General features: G+C 43.3%; 1 protein-coding gene across 1 annotated transcript in view; it reads right to left on the reverse strand.

Moving 5' to 3' along the window:
* Positions 1-458: 458 nt before the first annotated feature.
* Positions 459-25,351, reverse strand: part of aff4 (AF4/FMR2 family, member 4) — a 33,205-nt gene continuing 8,312 nt past the window's right edge. The window contains exons 3-21 of the mRNA XM_083774594.1: positions 22,201-22,977; positions 21,478-21,516; positions 21,219-21,305; positions 20,959-20,992; positions 20,788-20,851; positions 19,621-19,716; positions 18,599-18,752; positions 17,244-17,991; positions 16,934-17,088; positions 16,051-16,133; positions 15,273-15,504; positions 12,395-12,492; positions 11,812-11,875; positions 10,647-10,783; positions 8,490-8,561; positions 8,095-8,188; positions 7,914-7,957; positions 6,744-6,961; positions 459-5,541 (exon numbers count right to left, since the gene is read on the reverse strand). Coding sequence (XP_083630720.1) covers positions 5,414-5,541; positions 6,744-6,961; positions 7,914-7,957; positions 8,095-8,188; positions 8,490-8,561; positions 10,647-10,783; positions 11,812-11,875; positions 12,395-12,492; positions 15,273-15,504; positions 16,051-16,133; positions 16,934-17,088; positions 17,244-17,991; positions 18,599-18,752; positions 19,621-19,716; positions 20,788-20,851; positions 20,959-20,992; positions 21,219-21,305; positions 21,478-21,516; positions 22,201-22,977 — 3,324 coding nt within the window. The 3' untranslated portion in view covers positions 459-5,413. The remainder of the gene's footprint in view (positions 5,542-6,743; positions 6,962-7,913; positions 7,958-8,094; positions 8,189-8,489; positions 8,562-10,646; positions 10,784-11,811; positions 11,876-12,394; positions 12,493-15,272; positions 15,505-16,050; positions 16,134-16,933; positions 17,089-17,243; positions 17,992-18,598; positions 18,753-19,620; positions 19,717-20,787; positions 20,852-20,958; positions 20,993-21,218; positions 21,306-21,477; positions 21,517-22,200; positions 22,978-25,351) is intronic.

Genomic DNA, 25,351 nt, shown 5'->3' on the forward strand with positions numbered 1-25,351 from the left:
ATCTTTAAAAAGAAAAAAAAGAAAGTGATTGAGTACAGTAAATGAAGCAGGTGTGTGTGTGTGTGTGGAGCTGCTGCACTGAAGCAATTTTATACAGCTGTACTGTGCAGCCTATACTATGGTTATGCATATTACAGAATAAGGCAAGCACAGGGAAAGTTTACTTACTAGATTACAGCAGTAAGTATTCAATACTTGAGCAATAACATTTACTTGGGCAAATGTTATATGGGTAGCTATCATTGCAATCTTCTGAGTTCCATAATCTTCCATTAGGACCACATACCTGTGTTGTGTGCGGTTAAAAATACCTGCAGTAGATGAACTGCAATGTATATATTTCAGTGATTTTTTTACTGGCAGTGAAGTTTCCTACTGCTAAATTTGTACACATGACCAGCACCTCTGACCTTTTGCAATATGGAAACATTAAATAAATGTAAGACAGCAGAGCTTGATTAAACATAACCATATATATTTTATTCTCAATACGGCAAAATACAAAGAATATTCAGGACAGACTCCCATTAGTAACAATTAATACTCACTTCACAAGAATGTTTTTTAATTACATGATAGCCCAAGTTTGAAGACCAAACTCAATGAGTACCTTATTCATATTGCATCCATAATATATAGCATCTCTATTGTCAGTTCTCTTAAAACTAACCCAATTTAGACTATTGTACTTTATGTGTAAGCTCCCGGGTCTTGCTTTTTGAGACAAGGTTTTAGAAAAAGAAGTAGCACAACATGCTGTAGAAAGTCCTACAACTGCTCGTCGCGTACGGAAATACCTCTGTTTTCAAAAAAAGACATCTCAGGTCAAAAATTTCAAAAGGGGAAGCGTAGTAAAGTACGACTTTGATGTGAGGAACAGACGAAGAGATAGATTTTCTTTTACATAATGACATGCCTTGGCCGTAGAATCCATCCATTCGCATATCTGTCCGCGCAACATGCACCCATCCGCACCACCCAAACGTCCACATTACCCACCCATTCGCACACCACCCATTCATCCATGCATGCATCCATCCATCCATCCGCACCACCCATTCAATGTGATCCACAATATACGTACATTTCATGACTTTACAACTCTCCATATTTAATACAGAGAAGAGAAAATATTAGCACTTGGATCTAAAGACACAGCTGATTATGTGGCGACTCGGACTGTGATATTGACAAGAGGCGGGGGAGGGCATACGATCGAGTACAGTTAACAAAATGATTGATAAAACAACTTGATATACAGCGTTATGAGACTAGGGTGGCATCTAATAACTTTTAAGAGGAAGCAAACACGAAGGCTCACAGAGAAAAAGGAAGAAAAATGTGCATATAATGTCACAAATATATGTACAATGTTTTTAAATTTCAATAAAAATGTCAACCTGCTGTAGAAATTCACCCTTAAAGAAATGTCCTATTTACAATTTGTACATTTGCTTTTAAATAGAAACATGCAAGTGTTAACATCTTTCTACTATGTGAAAAGAAGAAACTTTACCCTGGATTCTTCCAAGTTTTAATTAATATTAATTACTTATTACACTGAAATCTCATCGTGAGCAACCTCCATTAACGTCTTCCTATTTCATGAATTCAATGAAAAGAAATGTTTTTTTTTTAAATCGAAAAAGAGGGAGTGAAACAAAAAAGACAATCAGCAAAGGGGCATAAAAAATAAATAAATGAGAAGTGTTAAAATTTTCTGCTAAGGCTAAATTTGTACATTTGACTATTAGTGTAAGGAACAACAGCCTCGGACCTGTATTTACAATGTGTACCAGTGTATGAAGACATTGAGTGGGTGGGCTGACAAAACTACACGCCCAGGAGGAATTCCTAAGAGAAAAGTGCCCTCCAGCGTTAAGTACAAAATCCTTGTTTGGTTATAAAAAACCTATATATATATACACACATACCCATACTAAACCTATATATATACACACATACCCATACTAAACCAGTACACAAAGTTGCAAAAGCTAAAGGCATTGGACATTTGAGTCATTCAAACAAGTGTCTTTCTGAGACAGGAAAAAAAATAAAGACTACTACAAAAATAAAATAAAAACAAGACAAAAACCAGCAGGGGAGAAAAAATAAAATCCCAGGTGTAAAAATTAAATACAGACTTTCCCAGGAACCAATCCTGATTGTGTGTGTGTGTGTGTGTAAAAATCCTGCATAGATTTCAATACCACTTTTGTCTGTCACTCTTTCAAGTAGAAGAGGAAAGAACAATAACTCCCCTACAAAATAGACCAGGGAGCCAATGTGTAAAATATACTCAGACGTGGTCAAAATAGCAGTTCCATATAAATACCATTAAGATGGTATCGGGTTACGCATCAGGTAAGTTTGTCAAAGAAAAGTACAATGGATTAATGATCCATACTTTACATTGACAGTCTGTACTTACTGGAACTTTTAGTGTATTGTCTTCCAAGGGAAATCCCTATGAAGCCTCAACAAAACTTGAGATATACAGTATTTGTGGATGGTATTTGGACCAGGTCTGGTATTAATGTTTCCAGCATGTGTTCTTTGTAGAAACTGGGCTAAAAAAAAAAGACAGCCATGAGCCTGAACTTCCATTCAGTGTCAAGTTCTTGGTTCCAAAGCAATGGCATTCACATGCCATGCAGTTTTGCCTTTATGACAAACTGAATTAAATTGATCCAATTGGAACTAAAATCAACATCAGGTCAACCGGCACCGTTGTTCTGAGTCGTCTTTAATTAACCTGCCTGCTGTACCATAAATACAGACAATTAGGTGGCATGTGTGTTATATATATTTAATGAGTAAGACTATTACACTAGGTGGAGCATCAAATAGCTAAATTAATTACATTTAAATAACAACCATATACAAATACTTTGCATTTCATAAGCCCTGTTCAACCCGCTTTAAGCCTATGCTCTTGAAAAGTTCCAGAAAAAAATAAAAGAAAAAAAAATAAACTGGTACATACATAAATAAAAATCTATTTTGGCCACCTTACTTCATGACTGGAATATATAACCATAGATCTTAAATTCTTTGTTCTAGAAATGCAATACTGCTAATTGGTGCCACTGATGGTATTCTACAAAACATTTAGCTGCATCTTTACATTATGCTAAATTTGATTTCATAAAAGCCCAAAATAATTTTGTCCTGCTCTACTTTTGCACTGGACCAGTTTGTAAGAACTGCATTGTAAATAACTGCTTCATAGAAATGGATACAATTTCTCAATACTTGGACACACCCTGATGTTCCATAGAAAAATACACTATACGCCAGTGGTTTCCAAACGTTTTGTGTGCAAGGCACACCAATGGGAAAGTCAAATTCTCAAGGCACACCTGTATTCACAGAAAGAAAGTAGCCAATCCACAGTCTCACAATGAATCACAAATGCGACACATTGTGAGCTTGTAGATCTGCCATTTACACAATGTGTGACAATTTGCGGGGGGGAATAAATACATTAAAATAAAATAATGTGTGCTGTGAGCTTGTAGATCTGCCGTGGCCTCTATATGTTTTGAAATTTGTGAAAATTATCCCCTGACATGCCAAAAATAGGGACACCAGGTTGAAAGCGATTAAAATATATATATATCTATATATATATTAGAGATGTCCCGATACACTTTTTTCGTTCCCGATCCCAATACCATAATTTCTATGTTAGCCGATACCGATACCAGTGTTGTGATCTCGTGTTGTGTTTATAGCTATCTAGCTATACATCTCGTGTTGTGTTTATAGCAGACTCCTCACTCAAATGTGCACTTGCAGTTTGGGCAACTTGAAAGCAAACTCCACATGTTTTTAGAGTATAGAATTTGTCTCCGTATTGGGGAAATAAGTGTGCCCAAAATACTGATATAGTAAATCGAAATATAATTCATAGCCGTTTGTAAAATTGTATAAATTGCAATAATAAGTGGTTGACACAAACTTCCAAGGCACACCTGGTCTTGTCAACACCAGTGTGCCTCGGCACACCGTTTGGAAACCACCGCTACTTTACACAACCCCTTGTGATGTACACAACAAGAACAGCTCAGTAGAACAATAACACCATGTTCTCAAGGAACAACGCAGCTACAGTACACTGTCTCTTAGGTACAAACTAAAATATTCTGCAACTGCAGAGAAATAAGGAATCTCTTAAGATCATTGGTGGGGGAGATGTGGTATGTATGTGTGTGTGTGTGTGGGTGGGGGGGGGGGGGGGGATATCCTTTGTCCAAACAAACTCAAAGCCCACACTGCTCAAAAGCTAACTTTTTGATCAATTCAATAACTCGTAGAACAGAACCACCATTTAGAAATTCATGGTTGGTACCCTGTACAAGTACAAGAAGTCCCTCTACAAGTAAAACCACAGAGGTCCATTCCAAGACAAATCTTGGGCTCCAACAGACTCGCTTACAGGGAACATGTGCATTTTTGAACCAGATGGTGTACATCAGCTTTGCCATAGAGGAGGCAAAGACTGAGGAAACTGCATATTTGTTGTACCTGTACAGCGATTGCTACCATGTACAAAAAGACTTGTAGAAACACAAACCATTGCCAGCTTCCCGTAGCTATTCTAAACAGTGTTTAAATGCCAAAGTGTATGCTGTAGTAATAAAAGCCATTTAAAAAAAAGGAATAAAGAAAAATGCAAAATGCATTTCAAAGTAATGGTACTGATTCTCTTTCCTGTAGATCACATACAAGGCACAAAAAAGATAGAGAAAAACCTTCGTTTTAAAGCACCTTTGGTGTTTACGGGAGGTACTTTGGTAAAAAAAAAAAAAAAGAAGAAACAAAAAGCGGTAAAGTGAAAAGAAAGAAGTCCGAAGCCAAATTAAGCGAAAATGTGCTTGTAGCCTTTAAACCAAAAACACATTTAGTGTATTTCATAAATAACTCCCAGCGAGCTTTAATGCCAGGTGGAAACAAATGTCGCCGTCAGTTTCTAGCCGTGGATAAGCGCCAGGACACCGGTACATGTAGCATGGGAATGAGCTTCTTTTGTTTCTGTGTCACAGTTAAGATGCTTCACCCTGTGTGATGATGACGACGCCACGCAGGAGGTGTGTAGAAGATGCTCCAAATTGCTCAGTGTTTTGGCAAGCTGGTGTAGGAAATGGACACAGTGTTGCAGATATGCTCTGAGAGGTTCGTCACAAGCATGTATGGAGGACCAGAAGTTGATTTTGTATGTATGCGTGTATAGGTTTTGTATGCGTGTATAGGTTTGTGTCTGTGCATTGTCTGCATGAGGGTGCATGCGCCTATGCTCACAAGCATGGGTTCGGGCATGTGCCGTTATACGCAAATGACCACCGTTTGTGTGTGTTTGTATGTGTACGACACGTGTGGAAGCAAGCCTCTATAAAGAGAGTCCTCGCTAGGGAATATGCTTTGCGTCCAAGCGCAGCCAGTGAAGGCCCTGCCGTGTGTATCGCACCAGTTCCGTCATGCTGCTGGTGTTGAAGATCAGAGGACCCATCATCTTGTCCAACTCCAAAAAGAACTCTGGAGGAGAGAAAAAAGGCCAAACACACACATGTCAAAAGGTCATCCATTTAGACATTGTTCACTGTGGCAAGGGGGCAGGGCAAACGCAATTCATCACTTACAGGTCAAACCACCACAACCGCCTGCTTATTAGTCTTACACGCTACACCAGGGGTATTCAACTAGATTAGGTCGGGGGCCACAACTGTAGAATGATTGTGTGTGTGGAGGGCCGCACAGCGTGCGAGCGAAGCATGGCATTTTTGGGGTTCTACAAATGCATTTTGTGTTCAACACAAAGATTTATGTAGGCCAGGGTTCCCCAATACATTTTCCTCAAGGGCCATATTTTGACTAGGGTACCAGGCTGGGGGCCGAGTCTGCACGTGCGAGGTCGAGGTCTTGCCTGGAAATTCATTTTCAGGGCAAGACCCCATTTGAAAAGGATACCCAGTTTGACATGCATAGGCTACTGATCCCCATTTAATGCCATTTATATCTGGGACCCCCCCCTGCACTACACGCTTACACACATTACTTACACACATAAGTTCTAACTTATGTGGGGAGCGTCACATTTTACAAAACGATATACTGACCACTGTGGAAGACATTGGCGATACAAGTAAATGTTTTAGAGTAGAAATAGCAGAAAAAAAACCCAGAAAAAAAGTGCAAGTGAAGTGACAAAACAGTGCAATACAGTTCAAGGTCAGCTGTTCAGCAGCCTGTCTGCCTGAGGGTAGAAACTGTTACTGAGACGGGTGGTAGTAGTTTGAACAGGGTATTTGCGGGATGGCTGTGATGTTGTGGGCTTTTTTCATTTTTTCGAGTGGTGTAGATGTTATGGAGACTGGGTAATTCTGTGCTGCCGATGATGAATTGCTCAAGATAAAAATTAAAAAAGGGTTCCTCACAAGTGAAGTAGAAATAGCATTCAGTTTCTTAAGACAAACTTAAGACATACACGAATCCTTTTGAAATGGTTCAACTTTGAACTTTAGGATTTAATGGCTAACTCGAGTCACGCTGCAACGTTGCGTGAAAACTCGTAATAGCGACACAGAGGAAAAGGAACAAAAAAACTAAATACTGTGTAGATGCAAAAGGGAAAGGTGGCTGAATCGCCGATAGAACAGGACAGAAGACATCGTGAGCTATTCCACAAACTCCCCGTCCGGAATGAAGACGGCCGGTTGTCAAACGGGACGTTCGCTCACCTTTCTGCTCCTTGGCCAGCTGTTCGGCCTGGTCCCAGACTTCGGTGGCATACAGGAAGTTGGAGGTGACCTGGACGTAGCTGGCGGCCATCTGGTGAATCCGTTGAGGTATGGTAACCGATGAGCTGCCGCTACTGCTGCTGCTGCCCGACGAGTAGCCGCCGGCGGTGCCAGGTGACAGCTTGGGGGACACCGGGGAAGGCATGCTGGCTGCCTTACTGCGTTCACACAATGACACACACACATGGTTCATTATGTGACCGTTTGTTTGGGTACATGCTTGGCAGGACAGGGTTACAGTTACAATTTAGACATTTTATTTGTCTTACAAAAGCGACTTACAAAGTGCAAGTGCGAGAGTAAAGGTCATTACACACTGGCGAATTAGCGACGCGATATATTCGTGCGAATAATTCGCATTTAAAAAAAACCAATTGAAGTCCATGCAAGCTTCCACATCAGTGGCGAATGTGCGAATGTGCGAAAATGCGACCGTTTTCGCTTTTATTTGTTCGCTCTGGTGTCGTATTTTGCAGAGATTCGCAGGCGAACTGCAACATGCAATATTTCGCATTATCAGATCGCTTATTCGCATCGCGTCGCTAATTCGCCAGTGTGTAATGACCTTAAATACTGATAATATTTTGTCAACAACCAGGGTCAATTCAGTTGTCTAGGGATTAGAGACAACAGAGCAATATAGATAGCATTTCTTTTAAAGCCTCACTATGTAACTTTTATTTTATGAATGAAATGTAATCTGTATGGTAAAGTATGTTAATACAACTTATACAATTAGGATGGTTGAATTTAGTCTCCCTGCTCTTCTATTGCAACATGAAGATCTTGTCAAAGGTAATCTCTCAGAACAAATTGGCTCTGGTATGGTGATACATGTGTATTCTGTCCTGATTGGCTGAAATAGGCAACAGACTTGAAAAATAATTTTCTGTTTATTAAATAGATGGAGAGACGGGGATACCATATCAGTTACTGTATACCGTATTTAATAACGTACATCACAATGTACTAAGGCCGTCTTTTTACACTTTTGTAAATTCCCCTTTAATATTCAGAGATAGTTGCATAATATAATATGCTAAAATAATACTCTACAATAACACACAAACATCTTTTGAAATACTCATGCCAGCAATTTAAGCGACTTACTTTCCCAATCCAGGAGAGGGAGCCTGGGTGTTACTCAGAGAATTCTACACAAACAAAAATAAGAGTGTGAAAAGGCAGAGAATCGCATATACTTTCATTAATGCAAAACTAGCTTCGCAGATGTTTTACAGTCAAGTGTACAAACAAAAAGAGAATTTCTTCAAACAACAATTTGGCATACCTTTAAATGTTCAGTGAGTGTTTTGGAGTATTTCAGCGCACTCTCTTTCCTTAGTTTGAACAACCGTAGATAGAGAAGGGACTGGCATCGCAGGCTGAAGAAGGGAAATGATTCATTGTTATTATATTTTTTAAGAGAGAGAGAGAGGGAGGGAAAAAAATAGCCTTTATTTTGTGTGGAGACAGAAAAAAAACAAAAAACAGATGGTCATGTACTGTACGTGCAGATTTTGACTGCCTTCGGGACATGTGTGTACTTTTACTCAAAGCATGTTTCCGGGGGGGGGGTTCTGTAACTGATTATTTTTACTTAAATAAGTTTGAGAACCACAGTTTTAAAAGATTATGGGTAAGGTGACAGCACGATTCGCTGGGCATGTCAGTTAGCATACTCACCACAGTACTGCTAGCCGCTTGTCTGCTGAAGTAGCATCAGGGGCCATGTAGCTTTTTAATTTCATAGTGTATCTGAAAGTCAAGACAAAAATCGATGTTATTGTTTACCCGACTCATACATCCAGTGTATAACACTGACCATTTATCAGACAGTCATTGACGAGCTCTATGTAAAAATATGTTTTTGTTTTTACATTTCTAGGCATGTACCCATTTAGACCCGAGAACTGATTCTACAAATGTCTTCTAAATCATGACAGTTTTCAGAAAAACCTCAGTTGTGCTCAAATGCTTTCATGTCAAGGACCACAAGAATTATCTGCATTTGGCCGCCGACCCCCATCTGAAAATATGTTGTTCCAGGGACCCTTCCAGAAGCAAAGATTTGAGTTAAAAACGTTCGCTCTGAAAGAATATATTCAAAGATTTGTGTCACATTTTCACGATTTTTCGTTTTTTTGACTACATTTTTCCTAGACTACAATTCCCATAATGCTTTGATTCCGGCGAGCCGCCCTGCGTCCGAAACGGTTGAGAAATGACAGTTACCGTGTGGGGGTCCCTCTACTGTACTGTACAGTACTGGCACACCCAAAATCACCATATATACAGTTAATATGTGCGTGTGTGTTAGGTTACGCACAGGTGGTGAAAAACAACCATGCTGTTTTCGTGCTCATACCTACCTACCCAGCCAGCCAGGCAGGCACCCACACACATAATCACTTAAGGAAGTGGTTGCACCACTTAAAAAGGTAGGGGGGTGCCCGTGTATAGACCCCAGGGGGACCCCAGATGGTCAACAAAGTATATAGGACAAGTACAAGCTCGATACTATTATGTTGACAGTAGAGCAGTGGTTCTTAAAGTGTAGTCTGGGGACTCCACCTTGAGGGGGTTCCAGGGGTATCTGCATTTGCAAAAAGCTGATCTACAAGCTCACAACGCGGCACGATGTGACTTATCCTATGTTCAAAAAAATATTAAAAAAACAAACATGTTAACTACACAAATGTTGTATGAGGGTTCCGAATATTTTCGAAATGGGGGTCTGCAGCCAAATATATATTAATATGGGGGTCTTTGAAAAACTAAACAAAACAATTAGTCATATTATACCAGCTTGTGCCAAGCAAAAAGCCTTGAAAAGTATTGTCATGACTTACTGAAAATAGTTTTTTGCTCAGGGTTAAAAAAATAAAATAAGGCTATTGTTTTCTGTAAGGTTAAGTGGGCTATCAGGTTCAGGTTCAGGTTTATTTGTCATGTGTATAGATACAGAGTATAAATACAATGAAAATTATTTTGCTCAGAGCACTCTCAGTCTTACATACACAGGACATAAACAAACATCTATAGTGCAAGAAAAAGACAAAAAAACAAGTGAAGTGACAAAACAGTGCAATACAGTTCAAGGTCAGCTGTTCAGCAGCCTGACTGCCTGAGGGTAGAAACTGTTACTGAGACGGGTGGTACGAGATTTGATGCTCTGGTAGTGTTTTTTGGAAGGGAGTAGTTTGAACAGGGTATTTGCGGGATGGCTGGTGTCTTCCATGATGTTGTGGGCTTTTTTCATTTTTTCGTGTGCTGCCGATGATTTTAGCTGCTGTTTTAACGGTCCTCTGCAACCTGTTGCAGTCCTGAGTGGTCGTGTTACCGTACCACGCTGTGATACAGCCAGTTAAGACACTTTCAATTATACAGCGATAAAAGTTCACTAGTCCTTTTGTACTTAAGCCGAATCTTTTAAGGCGCCTCAGAAAGTACAGTCGCTGTTGCGCCTTCTTGAGGATGTACTCGTTGTTGAGTGACCATGTGAATGTGTCTGTGATGTGTATGCCTATCAATTCTATGCTTAAGACTAGTGGTCTTTGCTCAGGGTAAGCTCATGCTTAATTCGTCCACATGGACTGAGGATTCAGTAGACCACGTTCAAACATCATTGCAAATGACTAGACTCTTCACTGTATTTTGTAAATACACAAACCTACACTTTAAGATAAACACTTTTGCACAGGATAAATTTAAAAAAAGGGTTCCTCACAAGTGATTCAGGTAGGTGTGTGTGTGTGTGTGTGTGTGTGTGTGTGTGTGTGTGTATGTAAATGGTTGAGAACCATAAAACCATGCACTAGGGTTTTTCTTTTTTATCCTTACTTGATGAGCTCCACAGTTTCTGCATACATGGGGAATGGAGATTTGGCCTCCTGGGCGCTTCTTTCCAGGGCGTTGCCACATTCGATAAAAGACACCACAGCATCCAGGTAGTAAACTGCCTTCTCAAACCGGTCCAACTGTGTCAAGACATGACATGGCTATATGAAAACAACCTCATTGGTTAATAGTGACTCATTCCTAAATCAACAGACCTGTGGGCCTCAATGAAACATTTCAACAAAGTCTGATGCAAAACTGTGAATTTGACCATTTACTGGAAGGCCATTTCTTTCAAGTGGCCTCTTCAGAAAGGGGAAAGGAACAAACTGGTTGGCGTGAAGTCTTCCTGAAGTAAGTACAAGTAGTACGAGGCAGAGGAAATTCTATCTGATAACCCCCAGGGTAAATTGATACGAGTCAAATTATAGCTCTGCTACTGCTACCTGCTTATCTTACAGTGACTTGGGGACCAGGTTTTTTTTTCCTCCATTTCAGGCCACAGTTCATGGAGTGTCCTGTCATTCTAAGACTGTGATAGACAGGGCATTCCTACTCCCAAGAAATCATACTTCGCTGCTTAGTCAAAGTATGGAGAGGAAGCAGTCATTTACTATTCTCCCTGCGTATTGGTGTGCAACTTGAGCGGTGGCGAGTCCACAGAAGCAGGTGTCACACCATTCGGCACAGAAACTCCCTTGGGTGCATGTTGTGCGGCTCATGCCTGCTTCTGAAGATGCGCCTGCCTTATTCTCAATGTTTCTTTATGTTTTATTAATGACGGTTGGCTTGGTCAAAGGTAGCACCTTGGGATGAGAATGTGTAGTAATAAGTGATAGTAAAATAATAATATTACCACCAAATGTTTGTGCAACATTACCGGACAACATTACTGGACAGCATTCCTGACAAGCGGGATTGAATTGAGACAAATTGGGAGGAAAGTTTTACAGCATCATTTTGTACATGTCTTGTTTAGGTAATGCCAGTGGTCTCCTGGATCAATCAATGAACTCCATGCAAAAAAAAAAATCACATTATTATTTGTCTATCTAGAGGTAGAATTGGAGCGGTTTTCTCACTGCTTTGCATGCAACCTGCCGTCACTTCATGTTCTTGGTATCTTGAATATTCGTGGTTTCACAGGAGAATAGCTTACCACTCTTACCAGTGCATCTGCATTGTGTTTCAGTTTCTTGGCTTCCTGTAGATAGTGATCAGCAGAATGGACCCTGAAAGACGGATATTAAAAGTTAACACCAAGCAGAATCCTCCTCTGAACCAACCACACTGATGAAGGCTGGATAGCCGAAACGTTTGTCTATTATTCATTATGCAAGAATAAAAACGGAAGCAGTTCTTCGGTGTGTGCGACCCATCACCGTTATTTCTATTCACCTCTGAACCATCCAAATGTTTCCTTTCAACTTTAAAATATATAAATATTTTTGACAATGTTTAAATGTCATTTGAAAACACAATTCAGCCATTACATTGACTTCCTCTGAATTGCATGTAAAGCAATAACTAGCAATGCTAAGATGTTTCTTTGTCACAGCATGACAGGGACATGGCTTCCCCCCCCCCCCCTAAAGTTAAAATTTACATCCTGTGCACTCTGCTCTGACGCATCCTTGCCTGGCCTCGCAGGTCTCCTGGAGTTTTACAGCATCAACCCTAGATCCCCAGCGGCAGCTCTGGCCGTTTAGCCTGCCGAGGGGGTTATCCACAGTGGAACAGGCTTCTCTTACCTTTCCTCAAACAGCAGCTTGGATCTCTGAGATTTGGAGCCGTCCGTGGAGAGTGGCGCCACGGCCAGCTGGTTATCACAGCCCTTTGAGGATTTCTCCTGCAGTGAAGGAAAAGGAATAAAGTTTCAGTGAAAAAGAGGCCAGTGTGTTCGAAGCGACGGGTGAAATGGAGATGGGGAGACGGCGAGGAAGGTGAGAGTGAAGGAGACCTGAGAGAGACCTGTCAGGCTTGCATTTAGTGGCCGTGGGCAGATTGGACTGTTACCTACAGAGGGATTAGTCAACTGCCAGAGCTGTAGCACTGCCTGAAACAAACATGGCGCTTACATTGTACTAACAAACCACTATTTTTCTATAAAATCTTCTCCACTGGTCAACTCTGTATGGGAGTAAATGTGTCAACACCTGCCTTTTATTTGGCTTCTCAACAGACTGTAACCCTAGGAGCCTGAGGTGTTAGCTGAAAACGCCATGGCCCCTCCCACCCATTCTGTTGGCTGGTATTTTTAAGGTCCCTAGTGAAAACACAGTGCATAGCTAGCTAGCAGCCATGAAAAATAGAGCTGGGCAATCATGCTCACAGTTCCCAACAGACGTTTCCCTTCAGCTTTTTCCCATCCAGCTGTCCACTACCGATAAACAAGGTGAACGACAAGATGCCGCGGTGTGTTGTCAACACAAGCTCTCCATCTCCACTTCATACGCGCTCCAGACCATGACCCTGTCCACCCGTACATGGTGTACAGTATACAGACATTTTGCTAAATAAACATTTTCCTTTATGTTTGTCACTCTCATCAACACACAAATGCTGTTACTATCAAATTACCAATATGGAGAGAAAGAAAAATATTCTAAAGTGAAGATTGCTCATTGTTGCTTTGTGTAATGATGAGCATGCACCTGAAACAACAACATGCTGTTTTATTTACATTGGGTTAGCACTGCTAGGTCTAATTACAAGTGTAGGAAATCCAACGTTTCATATATTAACTTGTCTGTCCACACACAATCACAATTTACTTTCTGGCTTGCCATAGAGTTTGTTTTTCTGTGATTCTACTTTTGTAGGAGTATAAAATAACTATTGATAAGGAATAAGTTAAAGGTATATTCAGTGATAATCCTCCCTACTATAGAGTGTGCTGACCATATAAGAAGTTCCTCTCTGTCCCCAGTTAACCACGGTCAAAAAACCTTAGGTTTCGTTTTTGGCTAGCGGGCCCAGCCTTCATCCAATCAGGATGACAGAGGCCTTCCTCCAATCATGATCGAGTGGGGGCTGGCCTTGGTGCACGTGCCGTTCGCCTGTTGCACGTCGCCCCACTGTAGAGTGTGTGCATGTGCACATCTTGTTACCGGGGCTGACCGGGGGGTTTTCAAAATCACCCCAATCACTGAATGCTCCTTTAAGGAATGAGTCACAACACAGGCTGAATGTCCTATCTGCCCTGGCATGCTTTTACATTGCAGTGACATTTTGTCAAACAAAGGTCATATGAACAGATTTTCCTTTTGCAAGGTTGTAGATTGGCTATTCTCGGCGAAGACAATTGGTGTAGAGGGAAAGAAGGAGAAGTAACAACGTATACTCCCCTGTGGGACCCTGATCAATATAGTACTATCTGCTTAGAAAAACATCCCTATGTGGACAGTGCCAAAGCGAACAAATGTAGCTACTACCAGTCATCTTGCTCTGTCATATCGGGAAGCATGGGTTTGCCAGGGGGGTGAGCAGTGGAGCATGATTTATACAGAGTTGTGTGTACGTGTTGCGCAACAAAAGTACAACAGGGCTTTATAAGGGAGGTGCAAAGCTTTTTCAACAGATCTGAGGAGGTGGCTAGAGCTGGGTTTGCTTTCAATAACATGCTTTAGAATGGCTAATAAGTAGAGTTATGTCACTCTCAATGGTAAAAAGTATTGCACAAAGCAGCTTTAGCGTCACCGCAGCGAAGCCGATGCCACACGAAGAGTTGACCTTTCTACTATGCCAGGGGTGTCCAAACTTTTTTTCAAAGGGGGCCAAATTAGAAAATATGAAAACACCCAAGGGCCTACTGCATCTCCTACCTATCATAATGTACTTTCGGACCATATTAAAGTCACATACAAATGTACTGCATTTCAGCAATATCAAAGGTCTTTTGTCAGGTGTGCTGTGAATAAAACACAAATAACTGCCTTTTTCGGCAGGCTGTCCCCAACTAAGGATTAGATTTTTATAGTCAACTAGGAGTTACAGGTATGGTGTGTGCGGTATTAAATGTGAGCTTAGTTCACCATAATCACAGTGATCCTTAATCATATTTCATCATATTCAAGGCAACAGAGAATCATTCCATTTGGGCTGTGGGGGTGCTTGATGTCTGATTTAACATAATACTTGCTTGGTTTCTCCCGATAAATCATGATATATATAACCTATTTAAAAAAGAAATATATATATATATGTTAATTAATATAACAAATTAGGCCAATATCTAAAAAAACAAAACACTGACAAATCGACTAAGAGATTGGTAGTCGACTAAGACCCATTCCGATCGATTATTCGACAAATCGAGGTCAGCCCTACTTTTTTAACATTACCAAATCAGTAAACAGATGTGCATGGTCTTTCTGTCTGTGGTTAACATTGATGATACATAAGTAGAGAGCTACAGTACATCTCTCGTCCATTGCATTCCAATGACAGTCATTTATGATTGAGTGAACATTAAACTAGAGTTCTCAAATCCTCCCCCCACCCATGTTTTGGCCATTATCTACGGAACGGAAGGTCAAATCTGCTCAGTTTAAAGCTTGTTAGATGCGAGACTTTTGAGGCAATTGGCCCGCGGGCCGGACGTTGGAGACACCACTGTACTACCCTCACCTTTCCTTCTCGGGTGCTGCGTCCCTTGTCTTCTCCCTTCCTGTGTTTGGAGGTAGAGTTGCCCTTAGTGCTGTGACCTCCCTCCTTCCCACTGCCCGCTCCACTGGACAACGAGGTGGAAGACTGGCTCACTGTCCTCTTGCGACTCTGGTGCTCTGCCTTGGGCGTCCGCTGGAGGGACATGGAGGGAGAGGGGACCGGCTCCTCCTTCTTCTCCAAAGACCGCTTTGACCTGGTGAGAGAGGATTCCTTACAACATATTCCTTTTTCCGCCCCTCACACAATTAGAGGGACACTATCTGATCAATTATGTCTATACATCTGAAATGTTACTTTTTAGCTAACCGGCCAAATATCTGGTATATGACTAATTCTACCCGACCTACTAATTTACAATTTAGGCATTTAGCAGACGCTCTTAATCCAGAGCGACTTACATTAAGCAAGAACAAAAAAAGCATGGGAATACATCACATACAAATACTACCAATGTATATACACAGCCTTTTTGTGTACAAATCTTGCTGATGCTGAGCCACCAATGCTGAATATTTCATTTAAAAAATGTTGGCAGTGCCATGCGCCACCATGGCTGATATTTGAACCACCAACGTTGAACCACTATCAGATTTATAGTCACCTGCCAAAGTGTTGGTTCGCTTTTGAAACGAATATGCCAAATGAAAAATCTTTCTCCATTTGTTTGGCCCTGTGAAGTTGGAAGTGCCAATTTCAGACCATGGCAGTTTTCTAGGCATCCGAAAAGTAAGTGGCTTACTCTTTGCTGCTGTTCTTGTGATGCAGAGACTTGTCTTCTTGCTTGGACCTCTTACTGTCAGGTTTGGCACCGTCATCATCATTCTTAACGTACAAAAACAGAGAAGAGAAAGCCTGAATGTTAATGGCCATGTGGTGTATGTTCTTATGTTACATTCCACCCAACTCGATGGAACTGTGGTCAACGTTTGAACTTCTAACACCTGTCTTAGGAACAAAGCAAAAGGCACTCTTAATTTGACTGCCATTGACCAATATATTTATCATTTCAATCAATTTCAGTATGATGTTTTGACTTCTAAAGAAGAGTTCACACTACACAGAGAAATAACACAAACTAGATCTCCGGTCTAATGTTTTGGTGAAAACAAGCGATATTCAACTCCCAAAAACTAAAGAACGGAACAAGACACACTTATGTCCCCCCCATTGAAAACCCCCGATATTTGGTGTTTACATCGCCAAAATATTCTGTTTGTCTTGAAAGATTAGTAAAAACGCTAATGTTAAAATGTGAAGGTGTACCAAAATCCACCTGAAGCTAAAGCGGTTAAAAGTAATTTGAAGTGCGACAGAATGAAATGACACAGAATGATCATTCACCAAGTGCCGTATGCTCATGCAAACCAACCAGCCTTAAAAACAAACCACTTCAAGCACCACTTCACGAATCCCTAATTCAATCCCAAAGTCAAATTATCCCTTAAAGCCAGACACTGTTGCACTGTGCAGAGTTGGGAACCGGATTAGCCCATGTAACAAGCAGGATTCTATTTGTGTTTTGCTCTCCCTGAAGAGGATAAACACAACAGCAGTTGACAGGATTTGCGATTCCTGTAACAACAAAGGAGGAAGTAGAAACGTGTCGCCGTTAGGTCTCATACCTTATCCCGTTTCCTTTTGCCCTTGCTGGAGGTCTTCTCAGAGCTTTGCTTGTTGAACTCCTTTCCGTCTCTGTCGAGCGAGTCCTCCCTCTCCACTTTGATCTCCACTGTCTCCTTGTAGGGCCTCCCAGGGATCCTAGACAGCAGACTTAGGTCTGAAGTGAAGTATATTGTTTAATGTATATGATATGAATATGATATGTACAGAATATATGTGTGTGTGTATAACGGAGAGTAGACAGGAACACAGTATGGATAATGAGCACAGTATTTCAACACTTGAAACGGCTTGACAGAAAAACAAACTGACCTATCTTAACCAGGAGAACCTGGAGTGGCTGCCTAGCGGGGTACCGCTCCTCTGGGTCGCTGAGCGGCGACAACAGCTCCTTCTCTTCCATGGGAGAGAACACGCATACGGGTGTCCGGATGCTCTCCGGGTACTTTGGCGTCTGCGACGAGGATGGAATGCTGTCATTCTCCTCCGAATCGGATGAGGAGGAGTCCGTGTCGACGAACTCCCGAGACTTCTGGGAAGTCTTGGTGGGCGCATTGGTTTTCCGTTTGCCCGCCGTGGCCACGGCAGCCGCAGTGGGTCTCGGGGAGGACTTGGGCTTAATGTTGGGTTTACGGGAGCCCTTGGTGGCGGCCTTGGGTCGGGGAGGGGCCGGCTCTGGGGCCGGCTCGCTCTCCACCCTCAGCCCACCCTTGGGCTCCTCCACCACCGGGGGCTTCTCTGATTTTTTGGGCTGTTTCTTACCCACAGTCCTTCGCTGGCTCGTGCCGCCATCGCTTTGGGCGGGGGACCTTTGCCGCCCACGACCGCTCGCGTCTCCCTTCTGTGCTGCCCGGAGGTCCCTGCTCGGGGTCGGTGCCCCTGAGTCCTTGGAACCGCCTCCCTGGCCACCATAGCTCCGCCCCGAGCCATTGTCCCGACTGTCCTTCTTGTGCTTGGTGGGAACGCTGCTGCTGTTGTCCACCGGGGAAGCCGGGGAGAACTGCTTGTCTTGCTTCTTCAACCAGTTGTCCAGCTGCCACTTGTTGGTTGGTTCAGATGGCTGACAGATGCGAGAACAAAAACTTGCATTGGAAATTTGTACATTTCGTTACCGACCAGAAACCTTCTCTATCTTCCTATTTCAACTTGGTTTTTTCAGGAAGTAATGCCCTACTTAAGTCATACTACAATGTCACACAAATGTAGCAAAGATAGCTTATCTATAAGCTCAAACGCGTTGCAATGTGACAGGTTGTGAGCTTCTGTGAGTTTTATAAATACTGATGAATAACTACATTTGGAACACATTCTTTTTCCACACATTCTTTTTTCCAGAAGTAAAGGTGACCATTTGTACCACTTAACCCCTTTGGCTATGCTTTAGCTATTGAAAAATAGCAGATCTACAAGCTCATAGCGCGCCACCGAGTGGAACGCGACAAGCTTGTAGGTCTGCTATTTTTGAAAAATCAAAGAACGACTGACATAGAAACATAGCTTTTTCAGAAAACTGTCAGGATGTAGAAGACATTTTTAGAATCTGTTCTCGGGTCAGAATGGGTTACGGTGAACTGCACATTGGATGGAACTTATACTGGTTAACGTCGTGTGACATTATGGCATGACGTAAAACAAAAGGTTCATGGAGGAAGTCGTTCAATCATTACTTCAGGAGAGGCGGGTCGCGGGGGTTCATTGGCCTCGCTGTCCGTCGAGCTGCTTTCGCTCTCGCTGTCGGACCCCGAGCTGCTCTCGGAGCCGCTGTGGCTGCTGGAGTCGTCCCGTGAATGGTCCGCTACCTCACTGTTATTACTGTTATTACTGGGGAGACAGACCACTTATTATATTAGACAGGGCCAGCCGCTAGACTGAATATGCTTGCGCGCCTTGCATGACGCCAGTGTTATTTCACCCGTGTTTTCTTTTTGTATCGTGCATGCAGCCATTTGCAACAACCGTAAACATGCACACATCCCCCATAAAACTAGAGGATTCTTTTGGTGCATTACTCACTGGTTGCATCATTTGTGATTGTGTTATTGTGACTATAGGACCACAGTCAACACTGGACACTTGTTCAAAAGATCTTTGAAGTGAATACATTTTATACAGCTTCATAAATCATGGGAGTAAAAAAGGCAATTAGGGTGTCTGTCACACACGTTGCTATTTTCCTATACACAACCTTTCTATGGAGGCTTCAAACGAGCGCCTGGTCAAGTGGCTGACATTGTGTGTTTGATACGCAGCACGGGTTGACAAATAAACCTGTTTTTCTACACCATGTGGTCCAGCCAGTGATTAAAGAGTAATGAAACACACGCTTTCAGCCTGTCCCTGCCTACTACACACATTCAATGATCAACCAAAGTGGGTTGGAGGAAGTGAGGGCTGTCTGTGATTGGCTAGTCCGACTCAACAATAGCCCTCCCACTCGTGTAGCTAGCTATGCATTGGGACAGGAGAGACATCACAACCTCCAAGAGTACAATCTGATGTCATGTCATTATGCAAGGCAAGAGGGCGGCTCAGAGGGTGAAAATCGTGACACCTATGCCTGTATTTTTGGTTTTATGATATCTTCTCGGAAAAGATTAAATCTTGACTAGGAAGGACACATACTACCACACATAAAGGCATAATAATGCGTTGGTGTTTCACTACGCTTTAATATAAGCACCACTTATACCTTGCTGAGGTGTTCCTGGATGCGTTCTTGGCTGAGTCCTGTTCTCCTCCATCACTGTCCTCATCACTGCTAAGCTTCAAGTCATCCTCCAGCATACTGAAACACAGTAAAAGCTAGTCACACCCTCACAGCTATGCAAGTAGAGTGCTACAGGAACTACGTCTTTGTAGGCCAGTGGTTCTCAAACGTTTTAATTTCAAGGACCCCCCCCCCCCTCCACCCCCTTACCAGTCATAACCAAATGGACAGGTAAGGGTCCATTTGGTTAAATTTGTACACTCTCAGAGTTACAGACAAATATTTGGCTTGGAGCCCCCTCAAGAATCCCTGGGGGTGCCTGCTGGACCCCACTATTGAGAACCACTGTTGTAGGCCTATCTGGAAGTTATCTCTGCCCTAGTGGGTTCCCGGTGCCCATTTACAATCAGAGTTTTTTGCGTTGGGGTTTTGGATCAATTAAGAAATCCCAAGTATTATGATGCCATGCCGTGCCATGCACCGGAAATAGCCGATCTGCAAACTCCCAGCGCTATGCGTGATGTATTGTGACTGGAGCTTGTATATCTGCCATTTTCGGCACATGACACGGTCATACGCCCAAAGTATGAGTCGGGTTTAAGCACTTTAGCAAGCGTGGGCTTATGATAGTAACACGTTTTGTTCCAATGTAATTTCCACAAATCTGCAGGCTTTTTATTCTATTTTGGAAGCACACTGGCAATTTTCTTTAACTATAATTACGGAAATGTCTGTCTAGCTGCCAGTGACCTTTTATTTCCATATATGGGAGACGTTAACGGGTGTAGTTCATGTTATAGAACAAAACGTAAAACTCTCGTTAACCACACAGACCTTATGTTGTGCATCATTTGAATACACCAAGGTGACATTTGGCGAGGGAACCCACGAGTTTAGGACATCAAACTGTTGCACTCCATTTACAACCTGCTTTGTGCCCATTTCACCTTGTGAAATCTGTTGTGCTATTTAGCTCCTGACCTGAAAATCTCTGGACCTTTTCTAACTATTTAATGTCTAACCAACATTGCCCTTTCCTCTTGTATGAAAAAACGCAAGAACTAATTACACTAAATGAATGGTGGCGGCGGCGGAACTGGCTTTAAACGCCAGCCAGGCTGTAACTGGGCGGGGCAGGGAGGCACTCACTTGGGCTGATCGTCACAGGTCTTGGACTGGTCTCTGCTGGAGGACTTGGTAGAACTTCCCCTCTCTGTGAACACACATAATACGCGAGCAATGAGACCACTGCCATGTCATCCTCATCAGGTTGCAATGCATGTTGTGTGTTGCAAAGTGCAGTATGTGCCATATACTCACTATGTCCACCTGGAAAACCTGAGTGCTGAGAGTCCTAAAAAGAATATTAAAAAGTTGGCTATTACTAAACAATGAAAAGATGACTTATACAATATGAGAGGTCCGTTTTTTGCGCATGGCGCCGCACACACACCGAAAACAGCCGACCTACAAGCGGCCATTTTCGGTACGAGACACCAGCACGCAACTAAATATAGATCAAGTCAATGCTGTGATGTGTTATTACTATAGAATGCATGTAAACAGTGACTGCTGCTGACCTTAGTGGGGAATGGAAACTTGGAGGGCTCTGTCTTGCAGGGGGTGTGGATTGCTGTCAATGGAGGGGGCCATGACTGAGTCATTTCCTGAGAGACCGGGGAAAGAATTCAACAGTTGTAACTCTCACAAAATGTTTAAGAAACACCGTCACTGACTGGACAGAGAGTGAATTGCTCATGGAATAATCATCTTTCCAATATGCTGAAAGCGGGAGTCTTTAGGAAAACCCCAAAATGGCAGCAATGTGAATGTACCGACCTTTAGAATCTCATCGACACAGTTGGCGTCGCCGGGACCCTAGAGACACACAAACATTACACTTAGCACATGTGTTCGAACGCAACGTTGTCTCCAGTGTGAGAGATGACTTCTGTGAGTCATTTCTATATGGGCTTTATGATGTTGGGGTCACAGCCCACAGAACCTTATTGCTGATCCGGAGCACCAGTGATATCACAGCAATGACATCATTTCAAGACATGCTCTACGCATTAAAACCTGTGCTGTTGCTTTAAACAAAGGGGGGGGGGGGGGGGTGGATAATATGATTCCTCCGTTACACTTAAAGTCCCAAAGCATGACTCATTTACCCTTAAAAGGCCCATTCAGTGACCCAAACAATTGGGAAACCCCAACAAAAATAAAACAGTCATAGAGACTTGTTTTTATTCTTTAGGAAGTGAATGACTCAGCATTCCATTCCAGGACTAACAGATTATAATTTTCAAACTGTATTTTGCGGTTGAAAAATAGGTTGTTTATGTTGCTAATGTTAGCAAACATGTTCAAATTATATATTTAATCTATAACCCTAACTCTTTAAGAGTGTATGTAGAACACCAAGTCATCTTCAACACTCAACAGCACTATTTTGTGTTTGCCTTTGTTGCAATGAATGAACTCTGCAATGCTTAGAGGTGTAAACAGAGACCGCTGGCTTTGTTAGTGAGGCCATCTGTATGCAACATTGTCATGTCTCACCTCTACTGGTGCAGAGGGGATCTTGAGCTTGGAGAGTGAGGCCTTGCCATTCGCCTTCATCTCTCCCATGGTGCCGCTGTGAGATTGGCCACTGTAGCTTTCCGCCTGCGAGCTCTTGGGCTCCGCTGTCTCCTGACCATCCATAGGCCGCACATAGGCGGTCGGCTTCTGCAGCATGGAGCTGGGCTTGGACATGAGCGAAGGCGGAAAGGCCTGGCTAGAGTGTTGCCCGGTGGGGAAGGATGTGTGGACACGTGAGGGTGAGTCCCAGTTGGCCTCTCGATCCCTGGGAGACTTGGATCGGTAACGCTGCTCCTTCCCGTGGTGCGTCTCAGTGCCCAGAGAAGCGCGGGATGCCGATGAGCTCAGGGAGCCTTTGGCCGGGCTGGAGTTGTGGGACTTGGAGTGCTCAGAACTTCCACCGTGTTTACTCGACTTCTTCTCCCGCACCTCACCTCCGTGTCTTTGGCTGCCGCCGGCGCCGCCGGCTCGCTGGCCGCCGAGGCCCGACCGCTTCTGGGACTGGGAGGAGGACGAGGAAGAGGTGGAGGTGCCAGCTGCGGGCCCTACGGGCGTCCACTTGCTGCTCTGGCCGCCCCCGCTGCCACGCTGGTCCCCGCTGAACAATGACTGGCCCGACTTGTCCTCGGCGGACGATGAGCTGCTGGAAGGTTTACCGGTTAGTTTGGGAATGGTCTCCCCTCCGATTGGTTCTTTCATTTCGTCGTAGTTGCCCAGCATGCTCTGGATACGGCTCGATAGTTTGTCTTCCTTGGACTAGAGAGAGAGAGAGGGGGGGGGGGGGTATAAAGGGAAAAGAGAGACAAAGATGAAACATGAGTCACATTGGGAGCATGAGTCAACCTCATAGGTTAATTGCATTCCATCAAAAGCACACATTGAGATGGAGACAAGGCCGACACCGTCAACGGCGACAGTCATGGAAAATAAGCAAAAACGAGCCGCCATGTTCTCCATGTGAGATTGAATAAAACATTGAAGGTGAAACAACATCTCCCCATTTCTCCTGTCACGTGAGTTGCAGTTAAAACATACCACATATGAACTTATAGTATCAACTCGGCACAGAGACGATTGGCTCATTCAAACTCTGCCAGCCTTCGCCTCCCCATCTGCTAAAGAAGATAAAGGCCTTTCCATCCAAGAGGTTAATCAATCACTTTGAGGCCAGGAGCACCGGGCGACCTGTTGGCTACTAGTCCGTGACAAGAGGTAAACCACCGGCTGAGGAAAGCGATCTAGTTTCACAAAGCCCCCCCACCACCCCCAGACCCCGACCCTGTTTGACAGACGGAGACACCGAGGGGAGTGAGGAGGAAACACAAGCCGTTATCTGTAGCAGGAAATGTAACTTGGTTGAGCAGTAACACGCCCTGCTGCGACTCCCCCCTGCCAGCGTTGCCAGGTCTGGCGCGCACGTGTGGCAGGGGGAGCACTAAAGGTCTAGCTAGCACCTCATATCTGAGTGCCTTCTCAGGTTGGTGTCACGGCGGGCGCGGGTTTCAAGAACGTAGCTCTTATTATTTACGTAGGTTTCAACGTCTCCATCAGGCTCTCAAATGTCACGTGAAGAAAGGACAAGCTTTGATGTAATTTCCCGTAGATGAAAACGGTTGTCTTTGTGTGTGTGTGTGTGTGTGTGTGTGTGTGTCTGTGTGTGTGTGTGTGTGTGTCTGTCTGTGGTACATCTGTATGTATCTCATGCTATAAAGACGGGAAAAAAGTTATTACTCTGCTGCTCTACATCTGTTTAAGTACAGCTGCAGCTGTGTGCACACAGCACAGACCTTTACAGCAGAACACAGTAAACTTCCACTGTCTGGAGCATGACAGACAGAGAGAGACAGAGAGACAGAGAGAGAGAGAGTCAACTCAAGCTTACATAAGTATCTGGAAACCATCACAAGGAGAGGCATAATACCATTAGTATTGGAACAGATAGGGTTTCAGTTCTGTTCATTTGTTAGTCGTTTTTTCATTGTACATGTCCCCTTTAAAAAAGGTTAACCTCTCAAAAGTCCTGAGACAAAACAAACACTGCAACAATAACCTTCATCTTCACAGCTCATGACCTATTTTTCCTTATTATTTTTGAGTGGTGCAACCACTCCTACATCCAGCAACGTCCGTGTACCTGTGTGTGTACCTGTATGTGTACCTGTATGTATGTATGTATAAGTGAGCACGAGTATGTTACATATTTATACCAGTAGGGGGCACCAGAGATACAGAGAAGACTTCCGTGTACCTGTGTGTGTGTGTGTGTGTGTGTGTACCTGTATGTATGTATAAGTGAGCACGAGTATGTTACATATTTATACTAGTAGGGGGCACCAGAGATACAGAGAAGAAATTGGAACGATACAGAGAAGAAATTGGACGATACAAATTGGAATGATACAGAGAACCAATAGACGGGAGTTGCACCACTCGGTTCACACTGGTGTGATTTTTTTTAAACCAGCTCAAATACGTTGAAGCCCATGGCACAGTGGTGTGCCTTATATTATTATGCTTAACACCACCAATTGGCGTGCCTAACAATACCGAATTGTGCAGTCCGGCATTGTAGTTCATCCATTAATGTCCTGAATTTTGCAATGGTCGGCACGTTTTGTAGCCTTTCTGTGGACGTCTCCCTCTTCAAAGTCCATGTCTTACCTTTGACTTTGTTGTGGGCTAAACACACAGAAACACACGAGGCCTGCACTCTACACTCACCTCTGATCCCTTGCCATTCCCAACCTGTCAGGACACATTCTGTGCCGCCTCTTTGATGGCTGGCTCTGGCTGAAGGAGAGCAGGCACTTACCTCTACTCAAATCTGGTTAGCGGCAAAGATTAGACCACTATGGAGGACTGAAAATCCTCTTTTACAATTACAATGATTCTGGAGGGGGGTTCTGGCAAGCGAGGGAGGCACGGTGGACAATGAGGGGGGAGAGAGAGAGCGAGAGAGGCCGGCATGTTTTCTTCCTTTATTTACTGTACGGCGGACACGAATGCAGGATGACGGCAAGTGAGCAGGGCTGCATGGGTCATGTCAAGTCAAACGAATGTCTTATAAACTGCATAGCACCAGTTTGTTCTGGATTTATCGTCAGCACGGAACAGTGACGGCCTGCTTTAC

Source organism: Protomyctophum parallelum (assembly GCF_964188405.1).
Source record: "Protomyctophum parallelum genome assembly, chromosome: 1".
Lineage (NCBI taxonomy): Eukaryota > Metazoa > Chordata > Actinopteri > Myctophiformes > Myctophidae > Protomyctophum > Protomyctophum parallelum.